General features: G+C 40.9%; 1 protein-coding gene across 5 annotated transcripts in view; it reads left to right on the forward strand.

Moving 5' to 3' along the window:
- Positions 1-11,035: 11,035 nt before the first annotated feature.
- Positions 11,036-17,239, forward strand: part of LOC123724451 (uncharacterized) — a 59,393-nt gene continuing 53,189 nt past the window's right edge. The window contains exons 1-3 of one of the 5 annotated variants that reach the window (XR_014379065.1): positions 11,036-11,330; positions 11,552-11,607; positions 11,952-12,148. Coding sequence is in view for 1 of the 5 variants with exons in the window: in XM_082957193.1 (XP_082813319.1) it covers positions 12,076-12,148 (73 nt within the window). In the remaining 4 variants the exon portion in view is untranslated. The remainder of the gene's footprint in view (positions 11,331-11,551; positions 11,608-11,951; positions 12,149-17,239) is intronic. The other 4 variants (XM_082957193.1, XR_014379066.1, XR_006757003.2 and 1 more) reach the window with 4 other exon arrangements.

Genomic DNA, 17,239 nt, shown 5'->3' on the forward strand with positions numbered 1-17,239 from the left:
TTTGTCTGGTTGATCGTGAGTCTCCATCTTTGACACCAATTGACTGCACATAATAACATGTTCTGCAGGTCTGGTTCAGTTTCTGCCATCAAAATAATATCATCAGCATATAACAGGATACTTAGCATTTCATCATCATATCTTACTCCAATATTTAACTGTTTCATTTCTTTTGCCAAATAATTTATAAACAAAGCAAACAAAGTCAGTTATAAGGCGCCTCCTTGTTTTACACCCGAGGGTGTAGGAAACCAATCTGTACCATATTCATTAACACGCACACAAGCAATTGGTACTTTGTAAAGAGTGGATTGCTTGATTACATTTCCCATCAAATCCTGTCCTTAACAAAATATAGTCTAAAAGATCCCTATTTACAAAATCAAAAACTTTCTGGAAATCAATGAAACATGCAAAAGTAGGCTTCTCCTCATGTAATCTATTTCTGATTATTGTACACACCGAGAAGATATGATCTATACAGGCTCTGGATTTATGAAAACCATTTTGTTCTTCCACCAGAATGTTTTGGTCCTCCAAAAATGTAATTAGCCTATTGTTGAGGATGGATGAATATAATTTATAAACCGTACTTAATAAACTTATGCCTCTATAGTTCAGTGGCACTCTCGGGTCATTTCTTGAAGATTTGGGAATGAGATTCACTATAGACTTATACCAAGTGGATGGCTGTATGCTATACTCAAAACACATTTGGAGCAAATCATATAGGACGTCAATTAATTTAGGGGATTTTAAAACCTCATTAGGCAGTTGATCAATGCCAAACGCTTTCCCATTTTTTGCAGCGTCAATCACCTTCTTAACTTCTGCCACAGACAGCTCATCATTTAAGTACGGGTTACAAAAATAAGAGGGTTCTAACGCTGTATTTTCCATTTTAGTTCTCAGGGAACATATGTCTTTATAAAATTCTTCCTCAAAATATGTCACATTTTCATTACCTGAGAACAAACTAGCAAACCCCTTCTCCCACTCCTTAAGTACCTGTGTAATATCAGAGTTCAGCCCCCCCTGCTCTTCCCTGACATCCATTGGAATGTCGTTTTGGTCCTAACTTGTTTATTTGGCTCCAAAACTGTTGAGGATTTCTTGTCTGTATCTCCTCAAAGTGTAATAACTGCCCTCCCTGATATCTCCGTTTCAATAGGCACAGTTTTTTATCAAACATGCTGTTTTTTCTTAAATTCCTTCCTACACTCTTGCATTCCTATCTTTACACTGTAAAAATAAGTACTCAGCCTTGTGCATTACTGACCATAGATCCCTTAATCCATCATTCCAATAAGGCTTGTTCGGCTTGTAAACTTTCCTGGACTTGGGGGGTAATTCTTAATTCCCATTTTTTCCCATTTTAGAATATATAATATCACAACATTTTTCATACATGTATAAATCATTTAAAATTCCTTATATTAAGCAAACCAGACAGCACCATTTTCTTGTTTTGATTTATTTACGGATATCTACGGGTATGCTCCAACACTCAGACATCATTTACAAATGAAGCATGTGTTTAGTGAGTCCCCCAGATCAGAGGCAGTAGGGATGACCGGGGATGTTCTCTTGATAAGTGCGTGAATTGGATAATTTTCCTGTCATGCTAAGCATTCAAAATGTAACAAGTACTTTTGGGTGCTAGGGAAAATATATGGAGTAAAGAGTACATTATTTTCTTTAGGAATGTAGTGAAGTAAAAGTAAAAGTAGTCAAAAATATAAATAGTAAAGTAAAGTACAAATACCCCCCAAAAACTCCTTAAGTAGTACCTTAAAGTATTTTTACTTAAGTACTTTACACCACTTAGTAGAGTACAGTAGAATACTGTACAGTATGGTACGATACAGGACAGTAGCGTTTTATTCAATAGAGTAGAGTACAGTAGAGCACAGTAGAGTATAGTAAAGAAAAATAAAATAAAGTATAGTGTACTGCATTGTACCCTACCTTACTCAAATGTACTATACTGAACTAAACTGTACTGTACTCTACTGAATTAAACTATACTGTACTTTACTGTACTTTACTCTACTGAACTGTTATGAATAAAATGCTACTGTCTTTTACCATACAGTGCTTTACTGTGCACTAATGCATTAAACCGTGCCGTACTGTACTGTGATGTTCAAACTTGTGAGCTTTGGATCTAGTCCTCACCACCAAATGTGTACTTGTTTGGGGGTGGAGCTCATTAAACTAATACCCAGCATGCTTTATAAGTGTTTGTTTTAACATTTACATTTTGGTCATTCAGCAGACACTCTATGCAGAGTCAGTACATTCAAATAAGGTAGACAAACAACAATTTATCACAGTCATAGCAAGCAAAAAAAGCTGTAACCATTTCTGAGAATTTTATTGTGATTAATGTTGGTTAAAGCGGTTGGTTGGTCTCCTTTAAACATAATTGCTGCTAGTTTTAAAGCTTTTGATAAAGCTGGATGTGCATGTTATAAATTATATATTACACTGTAACCTACAGCTCTTCTTTCCAATATTAAGAGGCTTGAAAAACGAGTGTGATACAATGCCTACGTCATTAAGAATGTATAGCAGTTGAAATTTGGCCATACAATCAATGACTGAAAAATACGTATTTTCAACGTCTGTAAATTACGTATTTTCACCTTTCATTCAGCACCTTAAATGCACTTTATTTCAATATCCTGAAAATACGTATTTTCGCCTTCCGTAAAAAGACGTATAAACATGTATTTTCGACATACAGAAAACTATTTCCACCTTTCAGTCAGCACATAAAATGCACCTGACGTCAACGTTTGTCTACTGGGGGTTTCTGTCAGCCTACTCTATTTGTATGCATCAAAATATGTAATACATAACTGTCCTTTTCATTCCGAGAGCAGGACATGATCATGCTCAGGTAGTCTATCCCACCTCTCACTGGTCGCCTGATGATGTTCAAACAATGTATTTGTATTATTGTTATTATTATGTGTGACTGTGTGCAGTGACTACCGCAGTTTCAGCCGATGGTTCCGTTTTGCCAGCCGGTGCGTGATGCGCAGCCCGTGGCTATCACGCTAGTGAACACGAATCGGGATGGGAAAAACACAGATGAGAAGCTTTCCCCGGGATTAAAACCCCGTCCTCTTGAAAGGTTCTATATCGTCGGTCGTCGTTAGTCGGCGTCGGTTTCCTTTCTGTACAGTGCTCTACCCGCGCGAAAAATCACACAAAAGCAAAGCTACAAGTAAAATGGTGTGCTTGAAATGTTTTATTGGGTTTTAATTCAGGTCCTTTTACACATGGAAGTCAGATGGGAGACCTGAAAACAACAACGGACAAATGGTAAATTTTGTGTTTCCCTTGCCATTGGACACTGATATACTTTTGCATGTTTGCTATTGACATAGCCTAAGGTTTATACATTGTTTTATGTATATGGTTTTTTAAATACAGTGTTGCAATATGTAGGAAATACAGTGTTGCAATATGTAGACCTAGATCTTTGGTGCTGAAACCAAAGGTTTAAATATGATTGAGGTGGAATAGCCTTCTCTCCTTATTTAAAATAATGTTCTTTTTTTATTTCACCTTTATTTAACTAGGCAAGTCAATTACATTGTAATGTAGGCTAGCCTATTATAATGTATTGCATTATGAGAATAGCCTCTTGTCGAAAATAGCCTATACTTTAAAAATATGCATTGGACTGTGATTCTTTAGTTGTTGATATCTTGCTTAATTATTAGTGTCCATGATTCTGACTGTCCATGATTCTGACTGTTTACAATTTCAGCCATTTGTATTGAAAAATATGCAGTTAATGTAGCTTATAATTGTTTACATTTACATGTTTGTGTTTCCCTGACTCATTTCCTTAGTATATTAGGCCTATAGGAAAAGAATACGGCAACATTGGACATGTTCATGCTGTTCCTTCTTTCTCTGGTAGTTCACGGTGTAAACCAGTCACACAGTATATGTTGTGTAACCAAACACAATATCCTGAGGTAGCTGTATGCTGTGTGCTCAAAAGTTTGAGGCTGTGCATTTAGAATGTTCAAGGCTACTGTAATTATGCGTTTATTACATGTACTTAGTACTTCATTGAATGAAGCTCATATGACAAAATAGAACGCTAGAAGAGCCTGCAACTTGGCCTTGACCTTTCCTCTGCCTGAAGTACAGTATACAGGTTTGATATACAGTACAGGTATACATGGTGTACCTTTGTCAAACTAGAGAGGCCCTTCAAGATGGGATAGAAACGTGTCATATAACAGTGTCACATATGGCCAGGTGTGCATTGGTAGATGTGGAATAATCGTAAAATATATGGCATGTTTCCTACAATCACACAGCCAGACCTCTTTCTAAAAAAGCCTTAACACATACACTCCCCTACGTATTTATTTGGACAGTGAAGCTAAAACCTTTAATTTGGATCTATACTCCAGCATTTTGGATGTTTTATATGAGGCGACAATACAGAATATCACCTTTTATTTGAGGGTATTTTCACACATATCTGTTTTACCATTTAGAAATGAAAGCACTTTATGTATCTAGTCCCCCCATTTGAAGGTGTCATAAGTATTGGGACAAATTCACTTATAGTGTATTACATTTAGTCCAAAATGTTGTATTTTTTTATTTAACCTTTATTAAACTAGGCAAGTCAGTTAAGAACAAATTCTTATTTACAATGATGGCCTTCCCCGGACAAACCCGGATGACGCAGGGCCAATTGTGCGCCGCCCTATGGGACTCCCAATTACGTCTGGTTGTGATACAGGCTAGAATCGAACCAGGGTCTGTAGTGACGCCTCTAGCACTGAGATGCAGTGCCTTAGATCGTTGCGTCACTCGCGATAGACCTATTTGGTCCCATATTCTTAGCACGCAATCACCACATCAAGCTTGTGACTGCAAACCTTTTGGATGAATTTGCAATTTGTTTCGGTTGTGTTTCAGATTATTCTGTGCCCAATAAAAATGAATGGTAAATAATGTATTGTCATTTTGGAGTCACTTTTATTCTAAACAAGAATAGAATACGTCTCTGAACACTTATACATTAATATGGATGCTACTATTAGTGTGGATAATCATGAATGAATCAAGAATAATGAAGGGAGGCATAAATATCACATCCCCAAAAATGCTAGCCTCCCTTGTTATTGGGAATGGTGAGAGGTTAGCATGTTTTGGGGACATTTATGCCTCTGTAACTTTCTCACTCATAATTATTCATGATTCATTCATGATTATCCATAATCATGTTAGTGTCCACATTAATGTAGAAGTGTACACTATTAGTGAATTTGTCCAAATACTTATGACACCTTCAAATGGAGGGCCTAGAAACACAAAGTGCATTTATTTCTAACTGGTAAAACAGATATGTACGAAAACACAACACCCTTAAAGAAAAGGTGACATTCTGTACTGTCGCCTCATATAAAACATTTGATCTCAAATCCAAAATGCTGGAGTACAGAGTTGTAGCTTCGCTGTCCAAATAAATACATAGGGGAGTGTAACAGTAAACTTCTGGGCTGTGTACGAATAACTTGTTCTCCCCTGTTACCTCCTTCCAGCAAGGCCGTGGCGAGGTTGGGAAGGGGAGGGAAGCCGCATTGGGATTGCTGTCCTGAGAATATTGCTGGCCGCCAAGACATAATAATAGCAATAGCAGTATTAACAAACACACACACACATCGCAAAGGAAAACAATCTAATCTAAACTGTCAATTTTTACACATACATTGTGCACTCTTCTCGTGATCCTCATTTAGCTTGGGAAAAGCTCTGGCAGATTCTTTTTTCCAATTGATAGTTCCTGAGATTTGACATTACTTTTAGTAGCAGTATGTCAGTGGCCTGAGAGGAAGGCTTGAGAGCCTGCCACACCTAGATAATGTGTGTCAGCACAAAAGCTGCCTAATATGTACTGCCAATTGTAACAGTGCAGAGCTGAGATTGCTTGGTTGCTTCCTCTGACTGTAGGTCAGAAAGTTGATGGCTGTAGTGTTCATTTGCCTTTTGCATAAAAAGTTGGACTCGTCATATAATTGCAAGTATTAGCTGGCATTGCGGTACGCTCTCATTAACGTTGAACTCACTCATCAACTGAGGCTGTACACTCCCAGTCAAGACAAGTGTTACTAAATACTTATCAGTCACTGAATTTCATTGAGTTGATGGCTGACTAATGTTAATAACTTGGTGTGTGAGATATTGAGATATCTATTTCTGCTTTGGTATTTAACTTTCATAGCCATATCACATCATTGCCAGTAAGTCACATTCAACCTATTTTCATTGCTGTTGCTGCCCTGGCTCACCTAGGAAATGACAAGTGTGATGCGGCTTTCGAGGTCGTTGACTCTGCTACAATTGACTATTGACTGTCATCATTCAGTGGAGAACAGGGAAAGACAGACAGACAGACAGACAGACAGACAGACAGACAGACAGACAGACAGACAGACAGACAGACAGACAGACAGACAGACAGACAGACAGACAGACAGACAGACAGACAGACAGACAGACAGACAGACAGACAGAGCTGGTGAATGATGTGTGTTGCCAGACTAACCAAATACCTTGGTTTTTCAAATGACTGCCTCGCCTGGTTCACCAACTACTTTGCAGACAGAGTTCAGTGTGTCAAATCGGAGGGCATATTGTCCGGACCTCTGGCAGTCTCTATGGGGGTACCACAGGGTTCAATTCTCGGGCCGACTCTTTTCTCTGTATATATCAATGATGTCGCTCTTGCTGCAGGCGATTCCCTGAGATAGAGGTGCTACGCAGACGCTTACCATTCTGTATACTTCTGGCCCTTCTTGGACACTGTGCTAACTAACCTCCAAACGAGCTTCAATGCCATGCAACACTCCTTCCGTGGCCTCCAACTGCTCTTAAACGCTAGTAAAACCAAATGCATGCTTTTCAACCATTCGCTGCCCTGGACGGTTCCGACCTAGAATATGTGGACAACTATAAATACCTAGGTGTCTGGTTAGACTGTAAACTCTCCTTCCAGACTCATATTAAACATCTCCAATCCAAAATCAAATCTAGAATCAGCTTTCTATTTCGCAACAAAGCCTCCTTCACTCACGCCGCCAAACTTACCCTAGTAAAACTGACTATCCTACCGATCCTCGACTATGGCGATGTCTTCTACAAAATAGCTTCCAATACTCTACTCAGCAAACTGGATGCAGTCTATCACAGTGCCATCCGTTTTGTTACCAAATCACCTTATACCACCCACCACTGCGACCTGTATGCTCTAGTCGGCTGACCCTCGCTACATATTCGTCGCCAGACCCACTGGCTCCAGGTCATCTATAAATCTATGCTAGGTAAAGCTCCGCCTTATCTCAGCTCACTGGTCACGATAACAACACTCACCCGTAGCACACGTTCCAGCAGGTATATCTCACTGATCATCCCCAAAGCCAACACCTCATTTGGCCTCCTTTCCTTCCAGTTCTCTGCTGCCAGTGACTGGAACGAATTGCAAAAATCGCTGAAGTTGGAGACTTTTATTTCCCTCACCAACTTTAAACATCAGCTATCTGAGCAGCTAACCGATCGCTGCAGCTGTACATAGTCCATCTGTAAATTGCCCACCCAATCTGCCTACCTCATTCTGTTTTTATTTTATTAAGTTTTATGCTCTTTTGCACACCAGTATCTCTACTTGCACATCATCATATGCTCATTTATCACTCCAGTGTTAATCTGCTAAATTGTAATTATTCGCTCCTATGGCCTATTTATTGCCCAACTCCTCATGCCTTTTGCACACACTGTATATAGACTTTCTTTTTTCTTCTAATGTGTCATTGACTTGTTTATTGTGTTATTGGCTTGTTTATTGTTTACTCCATGTGTAGCTCTGTGTTGTTGTCTGTGTCACACTGCTTTGCTTTATCTTGGCCAGGTCGCAGTTGTAAATGAGAACTTGTTCTCAACTTGCCTACCTGGTTAAATAAAGGTGAAAAAAAACAACAACAAAAAACCCGTAGACCAGACTCAGACTATTGACCATAGCTGACTGGTGGGGCACATCCTCTGTGTAGCCCACTCTCTTTTCCTAAAGTCATCTGTCTCTGTGTTGTGTAATGTCCAAGTCAAATACATGTGAAAAGTCAAAGCTCAGCACATACAGTATGACTAGTTACTTTACTGACAGTACTGGGTGCTTAGAAATGGCCGTCCGCGTTACGTTGGCATGGTTTTTACTGTGTGTGCTTTTCTTGCTGGGTTTCCATGTGATTTTCCGATGACTTTGAAAATGGCCTTTCAAAGTAGTGCATGTTTATCTGTGTGTCTGTGTTTCAGGCCTTTATGTGCATGACCTAATTCTGCAGCGAGCAAATAATCTGCAGTGAAGGCTTTCCTCGTGTGTGTGTGTGTGTGTGTGTGTGTGTGTGTGTGTGTGTGTGTGTGTGTGTGTGTGTGTGTGTGTGTGTGTGTGTGTGTGTGTGTGTGTGTGTGTGTGTGTGCGCGTGTGCGTGTGTGCCTGCATACACTCTCCCTCCCTCCCTCTCTCCCGCCCTCCCTCAACGTTTCCTTGTATGAGCCGGCAGGGAGAGAAAGGGAGAGAGGGGGGAGTGAGAGCACACTAAGTTCATCTGAGGACAGGGAAATGCTTTTCTTTCCAGTGTGAATCATTTTGGAAAAATGAGCCTCTGGACTGAATTGCCCCAGCAATTTGGCATGTTTCTCCATTCTGCTTTATTGTCTATTTTGGCTGAACTCACAGTTCTTCGTTTTACTGCCAAGAAAACTTCAGGTCCTTTAAAGATACAGCAGGCAAACCACGTCCTTTAAGCAAATAAAATAAATCTCAGTAGAATGCTGCCATAGCTTCCTGTTTATCTCTGAATTCCAAGGGGAAATGAGCTGGTTCTCCGAGTCTGCATCCATCCAGCGCCCAGGGAGAATTAGTCAGTTGGCGTTTAAGAGGCAGTTTGAAGAACACCCCTTTTTTAAAAGGATTTAAACGTTGGTAAAATGGACATTACATGTTTAATACGTGGTGTGGGTTTTGGTTCAGATCTTTCTTTTTGGTAAGTGAATTTCCACACTAAAGATGTTGCCTTTGATTTCAGAAAGAACCTTGAGTTTATCGGCTGCTCATGCACTTATCAGTCAAGCAGTTTGGAAAACAAATGTCTGCAGTGCAGTGAAGAAGAAAAAGAAAGTGTAAGAAGGGTATGGGAGGGAGGGAGGGAGGGAGGGAGGGAGGGAGGGAGGGAGGGAGGGAGGGAGGGAGGGAGTCAGTCCCCTCTCCCACCACACAAATCATTTTGCTGTCTCCCCCCCTGAGAGAGGAGAAGAGACAAGGGGGAAGACTGAAGAAAGGAGAGAGAGAGAAAGGGGAGAGAGGGAGTGGCCTGTGTTGGGGTTTAGATGAGGCAGTGGTGGACCCAGTCAGCAACAGCTGGGTCTTTAGTGTCTCACTGTGTCTCCCAGCCAGCCTCCAGCCCCAGCCTCCCAGCCTCCCAGCCTCTCAGCCTCCCAGCCCAGTCTGAATTATGACACAACAGGGATGGCAAGCAGACTAATTACAATGACTGATTGCCTCTCTGCTGGCATTTCATAGACAGTGATTGTCATGTGAGTGAGCAGGACTGGAGACCTGGAGGAGGAGGAGGAGGAGGAAGGCTTTTCATTAGCTTGCCTCACTTCCTTTGGACAGAAACGGATGCAGATTCAGATGTGATTGGTTCAGGGCAAAGAGAATGTGTTTTTTTTATAACATTTGGCGCCAGACAGAACTGGTGTGAGGAGGCTAGAAGCCAGAAATACAGGTGATTTTGTAAAAAAAATTGTAGATTTGCTGTTCAGTCTTACTGTGCTGGGTTAGAGCTAAGATATTACATGTGTTAGTTTTATTTAAGTAATATCACGTAGGGAACAGACTCTGGATTATGAATGAAATTGGGTGATATTTTTGGTGTACTTTTTCCTAAATCAGCCATGTCATTTATACTGTGCTATAAGGAAGTAATTGATCTTAAAACCAGCTGAGCTGAAAAGGTGCTGGCTTCTAAAGCAGCAAGAGACAAAGTAATATCCATAGGAGGCCTCTTAGAGGTTATTGAAATAAGTGCAGAGTTCTTCCTCTATTGACTTCTCATAGTGGTCATTTATGAGATGTGTCTCTGTATATTACTGGGCATATTTATTTTCAAAAGGAGAAAGGTAAGGCCTTGAATTGTCCATTTGTATGTTAGTCTTTCAGTCAATCAGAGAGCACAGTGAAGTGTGATGTGTGTGTTAAGTGGGAGCTGGTTTGGGTTGGTCTGGACGGCTTTGTCCACTGCTTTGGCCTTTGTTCCTTTAATAATGAATTGTGGAGGCCTTGGCTTGCGCCGGCCTGTCTCGTAGCAACTGAAGACAGAGTGGTGGCGAGGCGAAGGGAGAGAAGGGCAGAGACAATCACGGGCGTATGTCTGTCTCTCGTGGGACAGACAGACAGACCACGGCTCAGTCCAGCACACTGAAGAATACTTAGCATGCAAAGAGGATGAAAACCTATTTGCTTTGTATAATGTGATCAATTACTTCCAGATAACACTGTCATTTTGTAACTGTAGCTGTGTCATTGTCTGGCATCACAGCTTTCATGTTGTCAACCAATGTTCCATTACACTGTTCCACTTATTTCTTGTCATGATCTTCCCAAATGAACCAGGGACAAACACATGCTGCATATGTACATGTTGTAAAACATGGAATAAACATGTAGTAATACAAAGAGTCTATGACCTCAAATGGGCATCTAACCTTATGAATCAGCTGTCGTTGATTAATGGAAGCCTGTTCCCCTGTATATTAATATTTGTCCTCAGGTCAGCTGGCACCAGTCACCCGAGACGGGTGTGCGTGTGTGCACATGCTGTGTCTGTTTGTGTGTGTGCTTCTGCGCCCTCGTTCACACTGAGCTAGAGTTTTATTAACCGACGGCAGACCGCTCGAGGCTGGCAATGTTTGCCCTGTGACCCAGACACTACCTGTCTGCTGCCATGGTTACAGGGACGGAGCAGATTTAGTGGCCTGACTCCAGGGATCACTTCCCCTGCGTTAACAATCAACCCTGCACCCTCACGGCCATAAAACAACCACCCTGCTGCCTCACGGGCCAGGAGAGACCAGGACACATCAACCCTGGTGCCCTGACGCCTGTTAAAGATGTCCTAAGTGCCTTGTAAGATTAGCTGTACGGCCTAATTGCTGTGGTGTCAGTGAGCGTCTCTCCCTTTGTGATCGGGTTCACTTGGAGCTGTTAGCCCTGTTAAATGAAAGAGCGCGTGAGTATCTGATACCATTTGAAAGCGCTTCTCTGGTTTGCTATTGCATAATGAACTGGCCCGCAGTATGGAGCATGGTGCTTTGTTATGAAGGGAAAATATCTTGTCACTTTGTGCCGTTGTATTATGTCCAATGGATTGTTAGCATTGACTGTTGTGTTCAAAGACCTTTGTGCTGTGGTTAGATACTGTATTTCACGATGTGTGTTTTTGTTTTTCAGTGTTACAGAGGGTGGCAAGAAGTCCAGATGAAATGGACTTGAATGAAGCAATACAGGTAAAAGATTAATAAGAAGAGTGTTCACAAAGATTCTCAGTGCTGTCTCATAATGTGCCCTCATATTTAACATCAGATGGCTCTAGAACCAGTTTTCTTTCTCTCTGAATGAAGTACTGAGCTGGCCAAACCAGCTCCCTCTGAATGAAGTATTGAACTTGCCTCCTATGCACATATCAAAACCAGCCTTATCCACACACATTAGCCTTTCTTTCTTTCTTTCTTTCTTTCTTTCTTTCTTTCTCTCTTTCTCTTTCTCTTTCTCTTTCTCTTTCTCTTTCTCTTTCTCTTTCTTTTTCTCTCTCTCTCTCTCTCTCTCTCTCTCTCTCTCTCTCTCTCTCCAGTGACTTGCACTGTTGCAGGTGTCCACCAGATGCTGCAAGCAGACAGAGCCTTTGCGGAAAAACCACATGATTTCACATGTGGAAAATCATATGATTTCACGTGACATTTCCACATGTTTTGCACATGAGAAATCATGTGAAACCATGTGTTTTTGGAACACTTGATGTGATGACTTTTCACATGTGGATTTTCACAGGTAATGCCCTGCAAACATAAATGTATTATTATGATACACACACACAGTGCTTTTAATATACATAGTTTTCAACTTATGTACGTTGTATATGTTTATTTATACAGTAATTTTTATTCAACATTACGTTTCCTAAGATTTGAACTGACAACCTTTTGTTTCACAGCATTCTGATCTTGCTGCTATGCCACAATGTCTGTGTCAGTAACTGATTTCACCTTTATTTTTTTGCATTACAACCATGACCACTGATTTGACCTATGAACCTGAAAGGGTTACTTTGGGATTTTGGCAATGAGTCAGATGAACTCGTGGATACCATTTTAATGTCTCTGCGTTCAGTTTAAAGGACCTTGTTAACTAGCGCAAGCACAATTGTTAAGGACACTGAAGCAGCAAACTTTGTGGAAATTAATATTTGTGATATTCTCAAAAGTTTTGGCCATAGAGGAAGAACAATTCCAAGGACCACCCTCCTTTTGAAGCTTCCAGTCTGTTATTCGAACTCAATCAGCATGACAGAGTGATCTCCAGCCTTGTCCTCGTCAACACTCAACACCTGTGTTAACGAGAGAATCACTGACATAATATCAGCTGGTCCTTTTGTGGCAGGGCTGAAATGCAGTGGAAATGTTTTTGGGGGATTCAGTTCATTTGCATGGCAAAGAGGGACTTTGCAATTAATTGCAATTTATCTGATCACTCTTCATAACATTCTGGAGTATATGCAAATTGCCATCATACAAACTGAGGCAGCAGACTTTGTGAAAATTAATATTTGTGTCATTCTCAAAACTTTTGACCACGACTGTACAGTTCAAGTCGGAAGTTTACATACACCTTAGCCAAATACATTTAAACTCAGTTTTTCACAATTACTGACATTTAATCCTAGTAAATATTCCCTGTCTTAGGTCAGTTAGGATCACCACTTTATTTTAAGAATGTGAAATGTCAGAATAATAGTAGAGATAATGATTTATTTCAGCTTTTATTTCTTTCATCACATTCCCAGTGGGTCAGAAGTTTACATACACTCAATTAGTATTTGGTAGCATTGCCTTTAAATTGTTTAACTTGGGTCAAACATTTCGGGTAGCCTTCCACAAGCTTCCCACAATAAGTTGGGTGAATTTTGGCCCATTCCTCCTGACAGAGCTGGTGTAACTGAGTCAGTTTTGTAGGCCTCCTTGCTCGCACACGCCTTTGCAGTTCTGCCCACAAATTTTCTACAGGATTGAGGTCAGGGCTTTGTGATGGCCACTCCAATACCTTGACTTTGTTGTCTTTAAGCCATTTTGCCACAACTTTGGAAGTATGCTTGGGGTCATTGTCCATTTGGAAGACCCATTTGCTACCAAACTTTAACTTCCTGACTGATGTCTTGAGATGTTGCTTCAATATATCCACGTACTTTTCCTACCTAATGATGCCATCTATTTTGTGAAGTACACCAGGACCTCTTGCAGCAATGCACCCCCACAACATGATGCTGCCACCTCTGTGCTTCACAGTTGGGATGGTGTTCTTTGGCTTGCAAGCCTCCCCCTTTTTCCTCCAAACATAAGAATGTTCATTATGTCCAAACAGTTCTATTTTTGTTTCATCAGACCAGAGGACATTTCTCCAAAAAGTACAGTCTTTGTCCCCATGTGCAGTTGCAAACCGTAGTCTGTTTTTTTTATGGAGGTTTTGGAGCAGTGGCTTCTTCCTTGCTGAGCGGCCTTTCAGGTTATGACGATATAGGACTCGTTTTACTGTGGATATAAATACTTTTGTACCTGTTTCCTCCAGCATCTTCACAAGGTCCTTTGCTGTTGTTCTGGGATTGATTTGCACTTTTCGCACCAAAGTACATTCATCTCTAGGAGACAGAAAACGTCTCCTTCCTGAGCGGTATGACGGCTGCGTGGTCCCATGGTGTTTATACTTGCGTACTATTGTTTGTACAGATGAACGTGGTACCTTCTCCCAAGGATGAACTAGACTTGTGGAGGTCTACCATTTGTTTCTGATATCTTGGCTGATTTCTTTTGATTTTCTCATGATGTCAAGCAAAGAGGCACTGCATTTTAAAGTAGGCCTTGAAATACATCCACAGGAAAACATCCAATTGACTCAAATTATGTCAATTAGCTTATCAGAAGCTTATAAAGCCATGACATCATTTTCTGGAATTTTCCAAGCTGTTTTAAAGCACAGTCAACTTAGTGTATGTAAACTTCTGACCCACTGGAATTGTGATACAGTGAATTATAAGTTAAATAATCTGTCTATAAACAATTTGGTGACAAAACGGATGGCACTGTGATAGACTGCATCCAATTTATTGAGTAGGGTATTGGAGGCTATTTTGTAAATTACATCGCCGAAGTCGAGGATTGGTAGGATGGTCAGTTTTACGAGGGTATGTTTGGCAGCATGAGTGAAAGATGGTTTGTTGCGAAATAGGAAGCCAATTCTAGATTTAACTTTGGATTGGAGATGTTTCATGTGAGTCTGGAAGGAGAGTTTACAGTCTAACCAGACACCTAGGTATTTGTAGTTGTCCACATATTCTAAGTCAGAACCGTCCAGAGTAGTGATGCTGGACGGGCGGGCAGGTGCAGGCAGCGATCGTTTGAAGAGCATGAATTTAGTTTTACTTGTATTTAAGAGCAGTTTGAGGCCACGAAGGAGCGTTGTATGGCATTGAAGCTCGTCTAAAGGGTAGTTAACACAGTGTCCAAAGAAGGGCCAGAAGTATACAGAATGGTGTCATCTGCGTAGAGGTGGATCAGAGACTCACCAGCAGCAAGAGCGACATCATTGATGTATTCAGAGAAAAGAGTCGGCCCAAGAATTGAACCCTGTGGCACCCCCATAGAGACGGCCAGAGGCCCGGACAACAGGCCCTCCGATTTGACACACTGAACTCTATCGGAGAAATAGTTGCTGAACCAGGCGAGGCAATCATTTGAGAAACCAAGGCTATTGAGTCTGCCGATGAGGATGTGGTGATTGACAGAGTCGAAAGCCTTGGCCAGGTCAATGAATACGACAGCACAGTATTGTTTCTTATCGATGGCGGTTAAGATATCTTTTAGGACCTTGAGCATGGCTGAGGGGCACCCATGACCAGCTCTGAAACCAGATTGCATAGCGGAGAAGGTGCGGTGGGATTCGAAATGGTCGGTAATCTGTTTGTTGACTTGGCTTTCGAAGACTTTAGAAATGGATTTTGGAGAAGGAGAAATAGGGAAGGCTTGGGCGAGTTGCTGTGGGGGGTGCAGTGCTGTTGACCGGAGTAGGGGTAGCCAGGTGGAAAGCATGACCAGCCGTAAAAAAATGCTTATTGAAATTCTCAATTATAGTGGATTTATCGGTGGTGACAGTGTTTCCTATCCTCAGTGCAGTGGGTAGCTGGGAGGAGGTGCTCTTATTCTCCAAGGACTTTACAGTGTCCCAGAACTGTTTTGAGTTTGTGTTGCAGGAAGCAAATTTCTGCTTGAAAAAGCTAGCCTTGGCTTTTCTAACTGCCTGTGTATATTGGTTTCTAACTTCCCTAAAAAATTGCATATCATGGGGGCTGTTCGATGCTAATGCAGAACGCCACAGGATGTTTTTGTGTTGGATAAGGGCAGTCAGGTCTGGAGAGAACCAAGGGCTATATCTGTTCCTGGTTCTACATTTCTTGAATGGGGCATGCTTATTTAACCTGTTTAGGATAGGGGGCAGTATTTTCACGACCGGATAAAAAACGTACCCGATTTAATCTGGTTATTACTCCTGCCCAGAAACTAGAATATGCATATAATTATTGTATTTGGATAGAAAACACCCTAAAGTTTCTAAAACTGTTTGAATGGTGTCTGTGAGTATAACAGAACTCATATGGCAGGCCAAAACCTGAGAAGATTCCATACAGGAAGTGCCCTCTCTGACCATTTCTTGGCCTTATATAGCCTCTTTATGGAAAATAGAGGATCTCTGCTGTAACGTGACATTTTCTAAGGCTCCCATAGGCTCTCAGAAGGCGCCAGAACGGGGAATGATGACTCTGCAGTCCCTGGGCGTAAAACAGTAGGGCTTTTGGAAAGTGGGCGTTCTGAGAACAATGACACGGTCGCACGCGTGCATGTGAAGACTCTATTTTCTATTTTCAGTGTTTGAACGAAAACAAGGTCTCCCGGTCGGAATATTATCGCTATTTTATGAGAAAAATCGCATAAAAATTGATTTTAAACAGCGTTTGACATGCTTCGAAGTACGGTAATGGAATATTTTGAATTTTTTGGTCACGATACGCACCGGCGCGTCACCCTTCGGATAGTGTCTTGAACGCACGAACAAAACGCAGCTATTTGGATATAACTATGGATTATTTGGAACCAAAAAAACATTGGGTGTTGAAGTAGAAGTCCTGGGAGTGCATTCTGACGAAGAACAGCAAAGGTAATCCAATTTGTCTTATAGTAAATCTGAGTTTGGTGAATTCCAAACTTGGTGGGTGTCAAAATAGCTATCCATGATGGCCGGGCTATCTACTCAGAATATTGCAAAATGTGCTTTCACCGAAAAGCTATTTTAAAATCGGACACCGCAATTGCATAAAGGAGTTCTGTATCTATAATTCTTAAAATAATTGTTATGTTTTTTGTGAACGTTTATCGTGAGTAATTTAGTAAATTTACCGGAAGTCTCCGGTGGGTATGCTAGTTCTGAACGTCACATGCTAATGTAAAAAGCTGTTTTTTGATAGAAATATGAACTTGATTGAACAAAACATACATGTATTGTATAACATAATGTCCTAGGAGTGTCATCTGATGAAGATCATCAAAGATTAGTGCTGCATTTAGCTGTGGTTTTGGTTTTTGTGACATTATATGCTAGCTTGAAAAATGGGTGTGTGATTATTTCTGGCTGTGTACTCTCCTGACATAATCTAATGTTTTGCTTTCGTTGTAAAGCCTTTTTGAAATCGGACAATGTGGTTAGATAAAGGAGAGTCTTGTCTTTAAAATGGGGTAAAATAGTCATATGTTTGAAAAATTGAAGTTTTTGGATTTCTGAGGTGTTTGTAATTCGCGCCACGCTCTATCATTGGATATT

Source organism: Salmo salar, chromosome 10, assembly GCF_965601325.2.
Source record: "Salmo salar chromosome 10, fSalSal1, whole genome shotgun sequence".
Classification (NCBI taxonomy): Eukaryota; Metazoa; Chordata; class Actinopteri; order Salmoniformes; family Salmonidae; genus Salmo; species Salmo salar.